The 16,838-nt window shown below is 45.1% G+C and overlaps 1 protein-coding gene across 6 annotated transcripts in view; it reads right to left on the bottom strand.

Moving 5' to 3' along the window:
• The window catches only part of Cadm1 (cell adhesion molecule 1), a 335,003-nt gene extending 318,571 nt beyond the window's left edge, over window positions 1-16,432 (bottom strand). For 2 of the 6 annotated variants that reach the window (XM_005347264.3, XM_005347265.2), the window contains exon 1: window positions 16,263-16,429. In XM_005347264.3, the coding sequence (XP_005347321.1) occupies window positions 16,263-16,395 (133 nt within the window). In that variant the 5' untranslated portion in view covers window positions 16,396-16,429. Of the gene's footprint in view, window positions 1-16,262 lie in introns of all 6 variants that reach the window. The other 4 variants (XM_005347267.2, XM_005347268.2, XM_026779076.1 and 1 more) reach the window with 3 other exon arrangements.
• Window positions 16,433-16,838: the final 406 nt, after the last annotated feature.

Below are 16,838 nucleotides of genomic sequence, written 5' to 3'. Positions count from 1 at the left end.
GAATGGATGAGAACACTTGAGAAATAGCAATCCTGGACAAAAAGAAAAGTGAACGGACATGTTATTTAAAGAAACATCAACTTGTTTTCATGCAATTGAATAATGAAATAAGCAAGCCTGCAGATAGGATCTAGATGCAATTGCTATTAAATAGGATACTTGAAGCATTCACCCCTAATTCCAGAAGAAACTGATGAACTCATCTTTTCTCCTTGGGTAATGCCAGCCATATGCTATACATTAATACATTGGCCAAATTTATATTAGAAAGGTATAATTTTTCTTGGATATTGCCATCAAATCGTTATTAACTTGACAGTAGGTCACAATGATAAGGATATCTCTTTGAAGAATTATGGTAAGGAAAAAAAAGTTTAATGCTCTCAACTTAAAAGATTTCTCAAAAGGGCAATCCCTGAAAAAAAAGAAAAAAAAACCATCTACCAAGAAGAACTTGGCACATGGTAGAACTAAAGGGAAATTGTCATTCCTCTCCGAACCTCAGCTCATTGTGCAAACCATTCACAACACCCAAGCAACACAAGCTGTGCGCCGTACAGAGCTTCAGGAGAAGCATCTATAAAACATTCCAATCCCCATCACTCAAAGTACTTAACGAAGCACACACAGTCCAGGCTGGATGCAAGCCTCAGGCAGAGAAGAGGAGTCTCACCAGAGAGCTGTGACTAGGAAACAGTACTGGAGAAAGAAGCCATATAAAACAAGTCCTTCCTCCCCAGCCTGCAGGGTAAGTGACAGTGAGAGAGAGGGCTGGCCATCCCTGCTCTCGGACACCCTCACAAGGTCACAGTACATCAGGGTCACAAATATACTTAAAAAATATTACAGCAATAAACTCCCGTTAGAGTGGCTCCACCTCTACACTCAAGGCAAAGACTAAACTCCAAACTTCTCCTTAATTACAAGGTAGCTTTAGATAGCCCTCTGCTCTCTTCCTGCCCTCAGATTCTCCATCTTCCATGATGAGAGGAAGGAAATTTTCCTGTTTAAAAGGAGAATAGTTGTAGGCAATTACCTTGATAGGCTTCATTTTGCCTCAGTCTTAATTCCTAGCAACAATGTAGTTGCAAAGAGTGGAGGAAACGTGCAGCCTTGCCCATGTTTCTGAGCACAGCCACAAGCCATTTCTCATGTACGATCCGATTACCATGATCTATTTTTTGATTCTGCAGCCACTGACTCCACATACATCTTTATTACTGTACAGGGAAAATTGTTACCTTGAGGTTTAAAGTTCCCTATGTTCACCATCTCTTTTGAAAACATATCTCGGATTTAAGACAAGATTCTCCTGAAAGCCGGCAAGAGGAGGGAGAGATGACCTCCGAGATAAGTTTCTTGGTTTCGTCGTTATAACCTCAGCAATGACTCAAAGTCCAGCTATCCCAGGACTGTGGAGTGACTAAATAAATGGGAAGAGAGTCTCTTATCTGGGCCGGCAGTCTAAACCTCTCCACTGATTGCCCAACAAGTATGAACAAACACCAGAAGCTAGTCCTTCAAGCCTTGAAATGGCCAGCCATTCTACTGCACTTCATCCATTAGGAGAGAAAAATCAAACTCTCGTGAGAATCACAGCCCTTAAGCTGGTGACAGGACAACCTCTAAGTTAAATTTATAAATAGTAAGCCTGGTATAAACTATACATCCCAACTAAGAGAATTCACAAGTGAAAAAGGACAGAACACAGACATATTGGAAATTCAGCCACGTGATAGGAAGCTGGCAAATGAATAAGCACACGGGTTCATTTTCAGGTTGCCCTTCAAGCCTGAACTAGCATCATTGTGTCCCCTGTTCACATGCATACTGAAGATTCAGAAAAGTTGTAACGGGCAACTAATATCCAATTCATTCATTGATTCAACACATTGAGTGTGTGTTGTGCACACACCTGTGGGTTTCATGTTGTTAAGGATATCAATATAAATAAGAAATCACCCCTCTATTCAAGACATATGGATACATGGCCGTCCATAACACATGGATACACGTCAATACGTAAAAAAATAAAATGTCAAATGACATGGAACAGTCAGAGAAATGGCAATAAATTGCAAAGACAATATTATAATCTCTCTCCCCGGGAAATTACATAAAACCTGAAAAAGAAACAGCAGATTTAAGCCATTCTGCATATGATTTAAATTTGTTAACCTGAGATTGGTAAGTGAATGAGACATTTCTCTCCATAGAAAGAAGCTGGAGAAAGACAAACATACCTCAAGTACACTGAATTCCATGAAGGATGTTTGGTGGGAAGGAACAGGCTAAGTCAGGAAAATCCCTGAGCAAAGTACAAAGGAGAACAACAAAACACAACCTAACTAAGCTGACAGAAATTTCCTTCAAGAGTCGGTCCTTAGGTGATAAGAGTCAGGCACAGAGACTCGCAATGCACTTGAGGTGGGGAGGCACCTGACACATTCACTTCTGTAGTTCTAAAGTGTGGAGGGCTGGGAGGAGGTGAGAGTGGAGGAAGCCTGACCCTGATGGGAGGTAACAAAAGACCGCAGGCCAGGCAGAATGAGCAAGCCTTGCCTCCAATGCACCAGGAACACATTGAAGGATTTTAAACTAGAAAGTAACAATCTAATGTGTATTTCAGAACGATTCGTCTAGAAACAGTATTAAAGATGCATTACAAGGGATGGGGCTAGAAGTAAATGGACCAATTACGGCGCTGTTATACCACCGTAAATCCACTTTCCTCATCTGCAGAACACGATGAGAGGGACCTATTAACTATTAAGGGGAAGAAAATGGTGAAAGTGGCAGTAGAACTATGAGGCCACATCCAGTCAAACTTCAGGGTGGATGGCAAGGCACTGCATCAGGGACATCTAAGGTAGTAGTTGACATTCTATGTCTACATTATGGTTTGAAACCATGGAGTTGTGTGGAAGATTGAGCTGTCTTGTGACTGGCTATTTGTGTTTCTTCTCTCCTCCTCCCCCAGTTCCTACCTGTAAAAGAAATCAGCAATAGTAAGTGCTTGCCGGGTGACAGTGAGAGCAAATGAGCTCCTGAATGCCATCGGGAAGTCATAGCTGCCGTTCTTGCTTCCGGTTGTTTGGATGTCTGCAGAACACTGTAGTGGAGAAGTCCAACAGGCAGGCTCTTTGTTTTTTTTTAACATGGTCTGAGATTTAAATACAAAGGCACCTTGGCAGTGCACCTTAGAGTAAGTTATACCACGTTTTTGTTTGTTTTCAGTAGAGCTGGGCATAGTGGTAGCCACCTATAATCCCAATACTGCGGCAATGAGGCAGAGGGATTACAAGGTCAAGCCCAGTCCGGGCTACATGGTAAGTTCCAGGACAGAATTTCAAGACCCTGTTTAAAAAAAAAAAAAGTAAAAAGTAGGAAGAGTTGGAGCTTGAGCTATAATTAGCCAGCTTATTAGATGGGGAGAAGAATCTTAAAAGAGACTAATCAAAAGCGAAGTAAAACACAATCAAATATCAGAGGCTAGCAAGATTATACTTCCAGAAATCATTCTTATTTTTCAATAAATATCAGACACACATTACAGTAGTATAGAAAAGCAGCCCTTGTTCAAAGACATTGGAAAATTAAAAACTCATAGAGATTCCACCCAAGTTTGAAAGAAAGAAGTAGCAATACAACTGAAGATGGAAAAAAAAATGGTTTCTAAAACAAAGCTGAATAATGGGGAGATCATCTAAATAAATGGGAAGGAGCCAGGGCTGGTCAAAAAAAAAAAAAAAAAAAAACAGCACAGGGACATGATAACACAATTTAAAAAAGTGACATTACCAATTTAAAAAAAATAGGATGCAGAATATAAATGAAATGAAAGAAAATACTACTATGGAAAGGTTATTTTGTTTTTAATGGACCAGAAAAAGTAGAGGATTTTTTGAGGCATGTGTCTAATTTAGGCACCCAAAAAATGAATAAATCTGTAAAATCCCTCTCTTAGACACACACACACACACAGCAGGGAGGGTTGCAGGGAAAGAGAGAGAGCACACATGCAGGCTCAAACTTCTTAATGCTATCTATTTCTACAAGAATAGGATTTGGGGTGGGGGTGCTATTGAGACGAGGTTTCTCTGTGTAGTCCTGGCTGTCCTGGAACTCACTTTGTAGACCAGGCTGGCCTTTAACTCACAGAGATCCACCTGCCTCTGCCTCCCAAGTGTTGGGATTAAAAGTGTGTGCCACTGCCAGGAAAAGTAGGATCCTTTTAATGATAAAAAGAATATCCGTTCCCAGGGATCTGACACCTTCACACCAATGTACATGAAATAAAGTTAAAATAAATTATTTTTTTAAAAAATTAAAAAAAAAAAAGAATAAAGGGGAAAATCTGAGATTTACTTGAAAAGATTATTGTCCACAGTGGTTTTGGTGAAGTAATTTCAAAAGCCCTCCATATTAATTATAAGATATAGGTATAGATATGGCTAGGACCCAGAGTTTTCACCTGGAGCAGAAGATACAAGCAGGAATGGGAGATGGAAAAAACAACTTGGATGTCAGGCTGACAAACGAAGCAACAATGTTATATATCATGACTTAACAAATACTGAATATACAGGATAGGCTATTGGGATGTATGTGATGGGGGTAGTTGGTACAAACAAGAAAGTGTGTGTCAAGTCCTACCTAGTTCTGCCCAACGGAAAGGTCTAGAAACAAGGACAGCAAAATCTAATGAGTACAATTCTCTTCTACTTAGTGAACATTTTTCCACAGAAAGCAAACAGGACTCCTTGGAGGAATAGCTAAACCCAGGTCAAGGGAGGGAATCACTCAAGGTAAGCTTATATATCTCATGGCATAAAGTGAGAAAGTTCTTGGAAGACTAGGCCAGCAAGATGGCTCAGGGAGTAAAAGTCCCTGGAGCCGAGTTTAATCCCCAGGACCCACCAGTGGAGGAGATAACCAATTTCCAAGTTGTCTTCTGCCCAATACACACATGATAGAGCATGCACATGTACACACAGGCACATGCGTACACACATATACAAAATAAACAGATGTAATTATTTTTTTAACAGCAAGGCAACATCAGAATGAGAAAACAGAGTTCCAAGAGGAGCTCAATGGGTCAACTGTGATGGTAATGAGCCACAGCCAAATCACATTGAATTTTACTTTTTAAATCCACAAGAAAGGAGTGGGATGGGACAAGATCTTCTCACACAGGAATACCTCCACCCAATATGGGGATCACAGAATTGGGAAATGCCAAGTGTGTAAGCACCAGCATGTCCAACATTTATTAGTGCTGTTGGCCCATTAACTCAAGAAGAGCTGTAAGAGAACAGGATCAACACTCTCAAAATTATCCCAGAGACATTTTTATTAAAGAGGCAACAATGCGGAAATCTGTGATCTACCTAAACTAAGTAATTAATGTTTACCCATAATCCAGAGAAAAATTGACAAGAAGCTACAAGATGACAATATTAGCTCACTTATCCAGTAGTCTCGCGGAAGATGCTTAAGCTGAGCCAAAGGAGGGGGAAAGGATTAGACAATCTGTACAACCACAGAACATTCTAGAAAACAGCATGTCTGGACTCAAAATGCCAGGGCCATAAAAGATTCTTCATTTAAAAAAAAAAATCCTTTTAACGTGGCGAGAGGTGCATCCCAGTGACGGAGTACTATTCTGGCATGCAGGAAGCCCTGGGAGATCGCTAGCACCACAAAAGAGAAATAAAGGAAAGGAGAAAGGGTGGACAAGTGGAAATGGTTGTAGACTGAAAGATCCCAGAGATATGAAAACCAAAGCCACTGTGTGTTTGCTGGTCACTTCAGGATCTGTACTGGGAAGGATAAAACAACAACGAAAGCCAATGGGGCAAATCCGAGTATGACCTAGATACTAGAGCAGAGTTAAGTAAATTGCACAGTAGCAATGTTTCTGAGACCACACAGGAAAATAATCGAAGTTTCAGGAATTCCGTGATGAATATTCAAGGGTCAAGCATCATGCCTACTACTCATTTTCCAGGGGTTCAGAAAAAGAAAAGCTGGGAATATATGTTTATGTATTATTCAGGAATGGGTAAAAGGTTAAGAGCTGATGGCACTTGGTCAGGTAGAGATAAATGTGCACTGTCATTGTACTCATTTCAAGTTCCCTGTGATTTTCAGAAGAAAAAAAAAAGCACATATATCTACGTTTTTGGAAGACCGAAATATGCCCAACAGTTTCCTAGCATAGAAGTAGATTCTCATTGAAAAATAATTTTCATAAATCAAGTGTTCAATTGTCTACCTTATTCTAGCCTTATGTGCTAGCAGTACCCTGTCTTTATTCAATATAGCAAATACAATATAAGAAGTTGATTAAAATAATAAAGTCTGTGTTTAAAAGCCTGATAATTAGATTGTAATCACCCTGTTTCTCTGATGTTACATGATTTCACTCACTTTGTTCCTTCACTTCCTCTCAAAGCAGACTGAGAACATCTTGAATTAATCCTTTCAACATAATTTTTCAATATTGCCCGTGTAAGGGATTTACAAATGAATATGTATTAGTAGACTTTACCCGCCACCACTAGGTAGATATTTTAATAAAGAGATAGACAGACATGGATACTCCCAGCATAAAATGTCCCTGTGTGTATTCTGCTTTGACTACTGTCATTCCTAAAGCAGGCTGCTTTGTTGTTCATGTTCCTGCTGTGGAACCTAACGCAAGGCTTCCACTTGCCAACCTGGACCAGGGATGGAGAGATCTGCTCCAGGAGCGAGCAGTGAAGAGCTGGAGACAAGGGGCGAGGGACTCTCCACGAGGATGCTGGCTCACAAGATAGGCACAAGCAAAAGTGAAAGTGGGTGTCATCTAAGCTAATCTCTACTTGAATCTTTTAAGAGATAAAACCATTTGCACAGTAATTTCGTACTAAATTAACTTGGTTTTTTTTTTTCTCTGTATCGTTAAAGTTTTCATTGTTTAAATAAGGGTTTCTGCAAGAGAAATGAGGCGATGCTCCCGTTCTATCAGAAGAATAAGGCTGGTGACTTGCAAGAAGACTGGGCAGCTTGTGTCGAGACTGGCAAACACTGCAAAGAGCCAGAAACACAAGCACACTCCGACCCTCGACCCCTTCCCCAGCACTGTCCCAGAACATCAGAAGACAATCAAAGGTTGTACTACTGTGCATTCACAGTGCTAACCTTTGGAGAGTAGCAAGAACTCTACCAGGTCAGGAAAACCGAAGGCAAGAAGGATGGCAGATGGTGATACCAGCTCCTCTGAAAGGATCCCTAAGACAGCAAGTTCATTGGTGGTACCGAGAAACAAGGACTCCACGGTTCTGTTTACCGAGCCAATGATAATTTGTCCTCTACAATCTCTATGAGAAAGCACCTAGAGCTGCCACAAAATTGGCGAAGCTGGCGAAGCTGACTGTGTTGAGGTAAGTAGCTCTGCTCCCAATTCAACTGTGTTTGAAAACTATTCCATAGAGGCCCAGGATTAAGACAATTCTGCCGTTTCTCTGCCGTGGAAACTACATGGCCAGATGTAAGTACCATCAAGATGCCATCTGCAAGGTGACATGACATTTCCCAGATCACCTTCAGTGACTGATCTCATACCAAGCTAGTAGCTCCACACAAGGCCTTTTGGCTTTGTTTTTTCACCCTTAAGAAATGGCCCTCCTTTGAAAAAACTTCACTTGGAGCTGAAAACTATCATTTTGACAAACTGTAATTTAAGTCATTCACACCATTGTTTTAGGATGTAGTGAAGCAAACTAGTCAAACAGATTCTACCAGACACAATATATTTTCAATATTCTGAAATTTAAACATTCCATGAAAATTATGGTCACAATAATGACAACTTTTGTCACAATGCACAACACAATCACTAACTGCTATAAAGAAACACACACATACAAACAAGCACGCACACACACACCTGTAAAACAGAAAAAGAAAGGCTAGCATGGAGACCTGCTTCAAAGTTCACGTTGGTTAAGATGAAAGACAAAAGAAAAGGTGTCTATTCTCAAAGGAGACGAGAGCCAGAGAGTCGGCCATCCTTCTCCTATGAGCCAAGACAGAGTTAAAGGAGCAGCGGAGCTGCGTGCACCCCAGCAACCAGATGAGGGCTGATAGGCACAACCACTTTCTCCTCAGTCGCAGGGCAGAGTCATCAGTCTTCCAGTCCCATCAGGATTGGGCTGAAAAGTAATAAGAAATGAGGGCAATTAGGGAGGAAATGAGAGAGCAATTGAGGAAGGAGCCACCTAAAGACAAAACAGTGCGGAGATTGAATTTGCAGCAAGAAACAAGAATCTGAGATTAAGTTTCTGGGAGGGGAGCACTCTCTGGTCCTGCCCAGAAAGGAATTAGAACTGCGGCAGGCAGCCTTAAGCTGCCTCTGGGTAGCAGAGACAGAATTCGGGAGAGGGGAGTGGCTAGGTAGTTTCTGGGGAAACACAGCACATGGCCACCAAGTTTCAAGATGTGGCCCATTTAATTTCAATTTATGGAAATTAGCTTTGTCAGTAAAGTGTCGCGTCAATGCCCTAGGTGCCATCTGCAGCACAGTTACAATTCAGTCTCTAGTGTCACATAAACTGGGTATGGTTGGCAGACACCTGTAACCAGCAGATGAAAGTGACAAGATCAAGAGTTGAAGGCCATCCCTGACTACGTAGCCAGTGCTTTAAACAAGCCTTGGAAACATAAGACCCCCGTCTCAAATGACAATAGTAATAATAAAAAGGGGAAAGAAGGGGAAAGGGGCTCCAAATTTAGGGACGTGGGGTGCTGGGGCTAGGATAATAGTGGTATTACTCCTAATAATAAAGAAGACTTTCAGGGAAGCAGTTATCAGTGGCAGAACAAAGAAAAGGTCCATTTCAGGCACGCTCTCCCAGCCACGTGGAGATCCGGTGCGGACAGTGATAGAGATGGGGCGTTGCTCTTTGTTTTCAGGCAGATTGCTCCTCGGCTCTCCAGGGATGCCATAACTTAATTGTAACTTGATGGTGCCGCCTTGTGCTAGAGAGCTGAAGGGGGAATTAGTCTACTTTTACCAAAGAACTCTGCCAAGAGCAAGACACTTGTTCTAAGCATTTACAGAATTCCGCGTTCACTGGAACACCAACCTCAAACATTTAAATCTATTTCACAGCACTTACTCCAAGCTTACTTAACATCTCTGAAATATCTACATCAAAATGTTGGGTTAAGTAACTAGATTCCAGTACAACAGCTCATAAGAGATTTTTTTTTTAAACCACCACAGTTCATCCTTAAGGCAATCACTTTGTTCAAGACCCCCGCTAGTCAGTCTTGGCACCTCTTTCCGCATCTCCACACTGAGCTTCTCTTTTGCACAACCATCAAGGCTACACATCATTTGGGCCATACAAATACCCACATCTCCCCTTTGTCTAACCCTGGTCCATGGAAAGGCTCTGGAGGACACGCACTGGAAGACCTTCAAAGAAGAAAAGAAAAAGTGTTCATTAACCCCAACGGCAGCTGCTGCCTAGAGCCTGCAATTTAAATCTCTGAAAAAGAACCTGTGGCTTCTGAAATTCCACAAGGAGGTATCACTTATGATTACAACATTCCAGTGGGTTCCTTCCTTCATTGATGGCTTCCAGACAAAGGTTGTCAGGTTGCCTCCCCCATTTTGGTGAAATTCCCCAAGCCCTGGATGTACAAATTCCTAAACGCATTTTCTTGACCAAAGGCCAACTCAGGAGAGGGGTTTTTCCTGGCCAGGCCCCCTCAGACCCCTAAACATCATCTCATATGTAATGTATTGTTTGGCTGGGAACAACAACAACAAAAATGAAGGGGCTGGAGAGATTGGTCAAAAGTTAAGAGCACTTGTTGCTCTTGCAGACCTGGGTTCAGTTCTCAGCATGCACAAGGAAGCTCACAACCATCCACAGCTCCAGTTCCAGGGGATCTGATGCCCACTTCTGACTCCGCTAGGCACCAGGCACGCACTTCATGAATGTAGTACACACGTAAGCAAAACACTCATACACATTAAATAAAATCATAGTAAAAAATTTTAATCAAAAAAAAAAGAAATTTAGGGAGGGAGGAAAGGGAAAAGAAGGGGCAACCTCAGGTCACAAACTTTGGGGGGGGGGCGACTTATTTTCAGGGGTAAAAAAAAGAATTTCAGAAATGAGCATTAAGGCTGTCCAACATTTCCAGCTGAAATATTAAAATTTTATTTTAAATCAATGGGGGCAAATATTGAGAAATAAAGTTAGTAACCTTTCCTCTCCCCTGTTAGCCCTTAGCACCAACTCACAAGAATAACAGCAGAGTACTCACGGTAAGTAGCATGTGCCTCTCATGCCACCAAAGACATTTTCATCATGTTAGTTACAGTCAGTCAGAAATGGAAAAAGACATTTTTTTAAGCAACATATGTACAAAATATAATGGCTTTATACTATGGAGGACTGGAAGGTACATGCCCCAGTGTGTGTTTGTCTATGTGTTTCTGTGTGTGTGCCTGTGTGTGAATAGGGTATCTCACAACCAAACTAAAATAAGCTTTCCCTACAAAAATCTGCAGCTGGTGGGTATTCATTATGGGAACAACTGGAAATGGCTAGTTTTGCCAAGGGTACAGGCCACAGTGGCGGGATTAGCCACAATTACTGCATATTTACACAACCATATTTACACCATAATAAAACTCATCTTATCCGATCCAAACAAAACCTTGCTCAAAATAAACTAAACCACAGGAAAGGTCTCCTGAGCACAAACAGTCATCGCTCTGAGGCTCTAGTTTCTGCTCAGCCATTACCCACTGAGACAACCCTTCATTCCGCCTTCCTCGGAAAGGCAAGGGTAGTAGGCAAGATTCAGAATATCCAGTTGAGAATCTGTATAATTCAGATAACGATACTGTAATTATGAGTGGAAGGCTGCATCTTAGAGATTCATTCTGAAACGACTGTAGAAAAATTATAGGATGTCCGAGATTTATTTAAAATAATCTGGGAGTGGAAAAAGGCACAGAGGGGACGGATGTGTAGGGGTGGGTAACTATTGAGACCGGGTGATTCCATGCAGAATTTAGTAGGGCATCCTTTCTGCTTTTGTGTATATTTGAAATTTCCCATAACCAAGTTGGAGGTAGGGGAGAGAAAATATAAAGGCCAATATAAAAGTCATCCTGAAAAAAAAAAATGTTTTCCTTTAAGGAAAAGAAAAATTTCCCTTTAGCTTTTTCTCCGCAAATGACGAAGGAGAACCTGCAGAGAAAACCAAGCTAGGCTCCTGTTGTAGACTCAGAAAAGACAAATGAAATTCTTAAAAACCAGAACATGTGCTTCCTGAAGCTTAGCTCTTGCCTGTGACTTATTACAACAACACAACCCGGCGGTCTCCCATATGAAGGCACTTTGGACGACATTCGCGCAGTGGCTGCCAAATAAAGTCCAGAGGTTGCAGAATCATTTGTCAACACCAAAGGCAAAGGTACCAAGAGCTGGTCCTTTCTTCCCAGAGGTCACTCCTTCTGATCCATGGGTTTATTACCTAGAGCAAACAATTAATCTCGCCGCCTTCAGAATACAAAATAGTTTTAGCCAAGGTAGTATCCTCCCATGATCCGCTTCTCTGTCTGGGCATCGCTGCCTGGAGGAAGAACAAAAAAAAAAAAAAAAAAGGTCCACTGGCTGAACATCAAGGGACCTGTCCCCATCCAAGATCTACAGCTAACTCAATCTTAGCTGAGTTGGGCGTCAGTGGCCTCACCTGAAAACAATGGTGTTTCCTAAGAAGATTGTCATTATCTTTCGTTTTCGGCAGTTCCATAATCATGAGAATCTCTAATAGTTTTTAAAGCACTTCGGCACTCCAATGTTGCACGTTCTAGTACTTTAATTTGAATACGTGAGCTTCTGTATAATGTGCGTGTGTGCAAATGTAAACGTGCACATGCTCATATTTGTGTCGGCACACACACTCTGATACTATTAGGTGGTTACACGGGGCTAATTGCTTCCATTTCAGAGCAGCAAATTTTCAGTTCTGCAACAGATGTCGCTGTGTGATTTCTCCTTTCTGTGCTGGATTTTCTGTTAAAAATGCCCAGCATAATGGTCAGTAGCATTCTTCCAAAGAAAGATATACAACATTTTAATTCTGGATTTCTTTCTTTTAAATTTTCTTCATATGTGGTCAATTTCCATTCAAACCACAGTATCAATTAGCTTAGCCCCTTGTAAGAAATACCCCTCACATAAAAATAGTCTTTTTGTTAAACAACACACACGCACACACACACACACACACACACCAATCAATCAAAACATTAAAAAATTAATACAAATTCTATGTGGTCAATTAGCTTTAAAATATCACATACATAGACCCAATAAGAATGAGTCTCGTAGCATTGATTTTCATAGTATTACTATCCATTTTAAAGGGGAGGGGGTCAACTTAACAATAGAGGTTGAAAAATTAAAAGAAAAAAATATCACATATGAAGCTGAAATGTACCAGGTACGGGAGTAAAGTTTAAAAATAAAACCCAAGAGCACCATTAATAACAATTTTTAAAATACGGGATTTTCATTTTAACAACACCCTTAAAAATAATCACGAGGCTAATGTGATAATTGCAAGACATCTTACCTACCATTCTGACACATGTCATAGACAGTGGCATCTCTTTCCCCACACCCAGTACACTGTCCAATGTTGATCAGTCAACAGGTAGCTAGCTACCCAGCAGTTTCTTCCTTAAGAGCCAACAATGGCAGAAAAAGATTTCAAAATCTCCTTTGAAACCTAAGAGGCTGTTACATTCTGGGGTTTTGGAGGGAGTGGAGATTGAGAAGCAGGCGGTGAGTAGGGAACCAAATCCAGTAAGAATGGGAAGTCAGGAAGTAAGAGAGGAAGCCAGAGCGCCCGGCCTGTTATCACCTTCCCCATCCCACCCCCCTTTACCAGGAGAGCCACTGGGGAAAACTGGATAAAGCATGTACAACATCCATATGAATAAAGCTCTTTGTTCCGGAGAACTGCCTGCTCTTTTATTCCCCCCTTTTTCGTATTTGTTCATTTCAAAAGATTGCTCAATGGGTCTCTTGTTCCTCCAAAATGTCCCGGGCAAATAATGCAAGCTTGTCTCGTCACACAAGTCACTAAATGAAGCCTTGTGCGTCTCCAGTGACACACTGTAAATATAAAGTGGCATTAATGAGGGATATTTTATCGAAGCTATCATAGGCAAGTGCAAGTCCCCCCAGTGACTATTCAATTTGATGCAGGGAAAGGCAACAATAGCAGGGCGTCCACTTTTGCAAAGTCCCTGTCCCTGGTATGCAAGTTCCAACAAAGCTCAACCAAGTCCCAACCGGCTAGGGCAAGCAGGGACTAACTGCCACCCCACAACCATTGTCTCGAATCCTGCACAGGGTAAGAGCAGGATGATCTACTGAAGGTTCCTTCAGGATCCCAAACAGCAGCATGCCTGCACCTTAAACATGGTAAGAGTGAGTAACACAGCACAGGTGATCCTACTCTGGCTGCATTTTGGGTCTGTTTCACCCAAACACCACAGGAGATGAGAGTGGATTTCCTCTGGGATGGAGGTAAGGGCGGGGGACAGGCAGGATGGCTTCAGCTACAGAGGCAAACAGAACAGAACCCCAGTCCACAATAGCAGGACTTGGCTTTCCCGGCAAGAATGGGAATAAAACAAGCCTAATGAAGTTAGCAGGTAGCACCAACAGGTTCTCTAACCGGGGAATGAAAAGCAGAGGCCCCTGAAAAAGCTTTAGCTTAGCATGTGAGGAAAAGGAGTCCTTCGGTGTCCACCTGAAATTGACCCCTGCAGTATGGAATCTAGGGCTTGGCCAAGACCATCTCTCAAAGTGTACACACACACACACACACAGTGTACACACACACACACACACACACACACACACTAACATTCAAAGAAATTAAAGAAAGTCATCTCACCCTCTCACTACAAATCAAACCCAATTGCTTTCTAATTTGAACACAATCTGATAAGCGGCATACAAACAGGGATGTACACAAGAGCAAGAAGCTGCTTCCATGGTAACTGGCAACAGAATTTTCCTGTAGCGTTGACATGCACGGTTGAGTTCCAGACCGTTCCTTTCTGAGTCAGCACACATCCCTCGCCGAAAAGGCAACTTCTCGCCGAGAGATAGTACAAATATAGTACGGTTGTTACTACCCCGTGCCTTCAATGAGCAGGCTTGACAAGGGAGGCAAAATCTAAGCCTACTCGGCTGGTTTAGTGACACTGCATGGCTCCCATTTATAGTGGAAAGGCAATATCCCGGGTCAGCGCTTCCCACCCCCACCCTTCGTTCTGCAGCCAATACAAGTCTATTGTTGCCTCTGTAATGCACCAGTTACCCAGCCTTTACTCACGCTCACGTTTAACTGACAGTGGCGCTTTTTACAATGCAGCACGAGGGATCTCTTTCGGGAACACTCTATCGAACCCTTCCAGTCAGTGGCATCACCAGAAATTAAGTTGTAACCACACGGGCTTCGGCTAAACCTAATTATCTCGTAACTCATAAATTAAGAATTCACAGAAGAAAAACATATAAACATCCGAAGACAGACTGTAGCATGGAAGACAAAATTCTCAAGCTGGAATAGAAGGTGCTGCCAGGCTCCCACCCTTAAAGCTTCCATGGGTTCTTCTCCGCAAACCTGTTTTATATTTTATTTTTTTGAGGGGGGTAAGTCAACCAACCTGGCATCCCCCTAAATCCGAAGCTAGCACTCCCAAGCATCCCCCACCTCCAACAGCGTGTCTCCTGCGGTGTTTACATAACTATGTGTCCTCTAGCGTGTAAACAAAAGACACAATCCAAGCAAAGAGGCGCTCCCGGAACCGCACGCTGGCCCCAGCGCTGCATCCTCCCTGGCTGGGGGTTCCGCAGGTGGGGGTTGAGCTCGCGGCGTCCTCCACCACTTGTTGCTCCCAGGTCCTGCAGCTCTGGAGCTGCAAGGAGGGGTTTTGCAGGCTCAAACCCCTAGCGCATCCCCTCGTGCACGGCCGGCAGCCCGCTCGGTGCCGCTCGGTGCCACCGGCCGCAGGGAGCCAGAGGCAGGCGGCACAGCCGCACGGGGACGCCGCGCGGCTGGCGAGAGCGACGAGGTGGCGGGAAGGCGGGCGCAGCGCGGCCGGCCTCTCCGGTGAGGAAGAGCTCCGGCTCCCTTTTGTTAGCAAATGCAAACACTGCCCTCTTCTTTCCCGACCGCGCCAACGCGCCCGGCACAGGGGCAGCCACACGCGGGGCTCCTGCCAAGCGCTCGGCGTCTTCAGGAAAGGCGCGGCGCTCGCAGAGCCGCCACCCGGGCAGATTCTCAAGACGGCCGGCCACGCGGGTAGAGCCCCGAGGCCCGCAGGGCGAGAGCCGGGCCGCAGAGGCCGCGAACGCCCCCGCCACCACCTGCGGGCCGCTTGCCCGAAGGACGCGCAGCCGGGAAATCCCGGATCCCCACTCGCGGCAGAGGCCTTCGTGGCGCGGACCGGCTGAAGGCACACGGAGCCCCTTCTGTAGCCGCGGCGACGAGCGGCCGCCCCCGAGCCGGGAACTTTCCCTGCCTGGATTCCAGCCAAGCCGACCCGCAGCCCAGCGGAGGGGGCCGAGGGGCTGCGTTCGGCTGGAGGGAAACACGAGAGGAGTGCAGCTCTGGGGCGGGGGACCTGCAGAGCGCGGGCAAGGAAGCGAGGGAGAGGACACGACTGTGGGGATGTCCTGGGGACCCGCGGGGAAAAAGCTTCGGGAAACGGAGAATCGATTGGGGGGCCGAGCTGAAACGGAGGGGACGAAGGCTAAGCCCGGGGACACAGAAGGACCTGCAAGTTCCAGGGACAAGAGCGAGTTTCGGAGGGTCCAGAAGGTTCGGGGCGCCTCAGAGGTCTTCCCTTCCCCCACGCGCGAGCTCCTGGCCCCTAAGCCCACTCCACTCAGCACCCCGCGCTACGCCAGGAGGAAGAGGTGTGGGTGCAGCCATCCCTGAGGGCGCCCATCCGCAGCCGGCGGGCAGGAGAGAAGGGGCGCCGACCCCTCGGCCCCTTCCATCGCATCCCCGACTTTCCTTGCCACGCTCCCGCCGCTTCGGATTTGGGAAGTGGGGGGAGGTTGTCATGGAAACGTCCCCCCTTCCATAGCTACGGCTCCTAGGGGTGCCCGGGGGGGGGGTATTTCGGGACCAATCCGCGGGTGCCCACAACCTACCTGTGGGGATCAGTGCCGCGGCCGAGAGGAGCAACAGCAGGAGCCGGAGCCGGAGCCCGGGAGGCGCTGCCGCCGCCGCTACAGCCGCTGCCGCCGCACACTGGGATCCACTCGGCAGCACAGCACTCGCCATGTCGGGCACCTGCCTCAGACTGGCGGCGGTCGCTGCCTCCCGAGCCCGAGCGGACAGCTAATGAGATGCTAATGAGATGTGCTAAAGGCGGAGTCAGGACCGACCAATCGTGGCACCGCGAGCCCAACACGGCTCTCGAAGGACTAGCCCCCTCCCCCACGCCGCCCCCTGGCGCTCGCGTTCGGCCGCGCGCCCGCGCCACCTAGGGGCGGGGCCTATGGGAGGGGCCTATGCAAATATGTTTACGTTAAAATTCGGCTTAGCTTCCCGGCTGGAGGAAAAGTGTACTGCCCGGGCGCCGGGCGAGAAGGCGGGGGAGGGGGGCTGCGGCTCCAGGAGGCTGGTCTCTAGTTTCCCGGCACCTTTATTAGGAACATTTACGGCATTCGCCGCGGCGGACTCACGCCTGGCGAGTCTCACCCCGAGGCTCCTGGGCCCGAGCA

The sequence above is a fragment of the Microtus ochrogaster genome, chromosome 5, assembly GCF_000317375.1.
Source record: "Microtus ochrogaster isolate Prairie Vole_2 chromosome 5, MicOch1.0, whole genome shotgun sequence".
Classification (NCBI taxonomy): Eukaryota; Metazoa; Chordata; class Mammalia; order Rodentia; family Cricetidae; genus Microtus; species Microtus ochrogaster.
The sequence above is the reverse complement of the archived record's forward strand: the minus strand, read 5'-3'. Positions and strand labels throughout refer to the sequence as shown.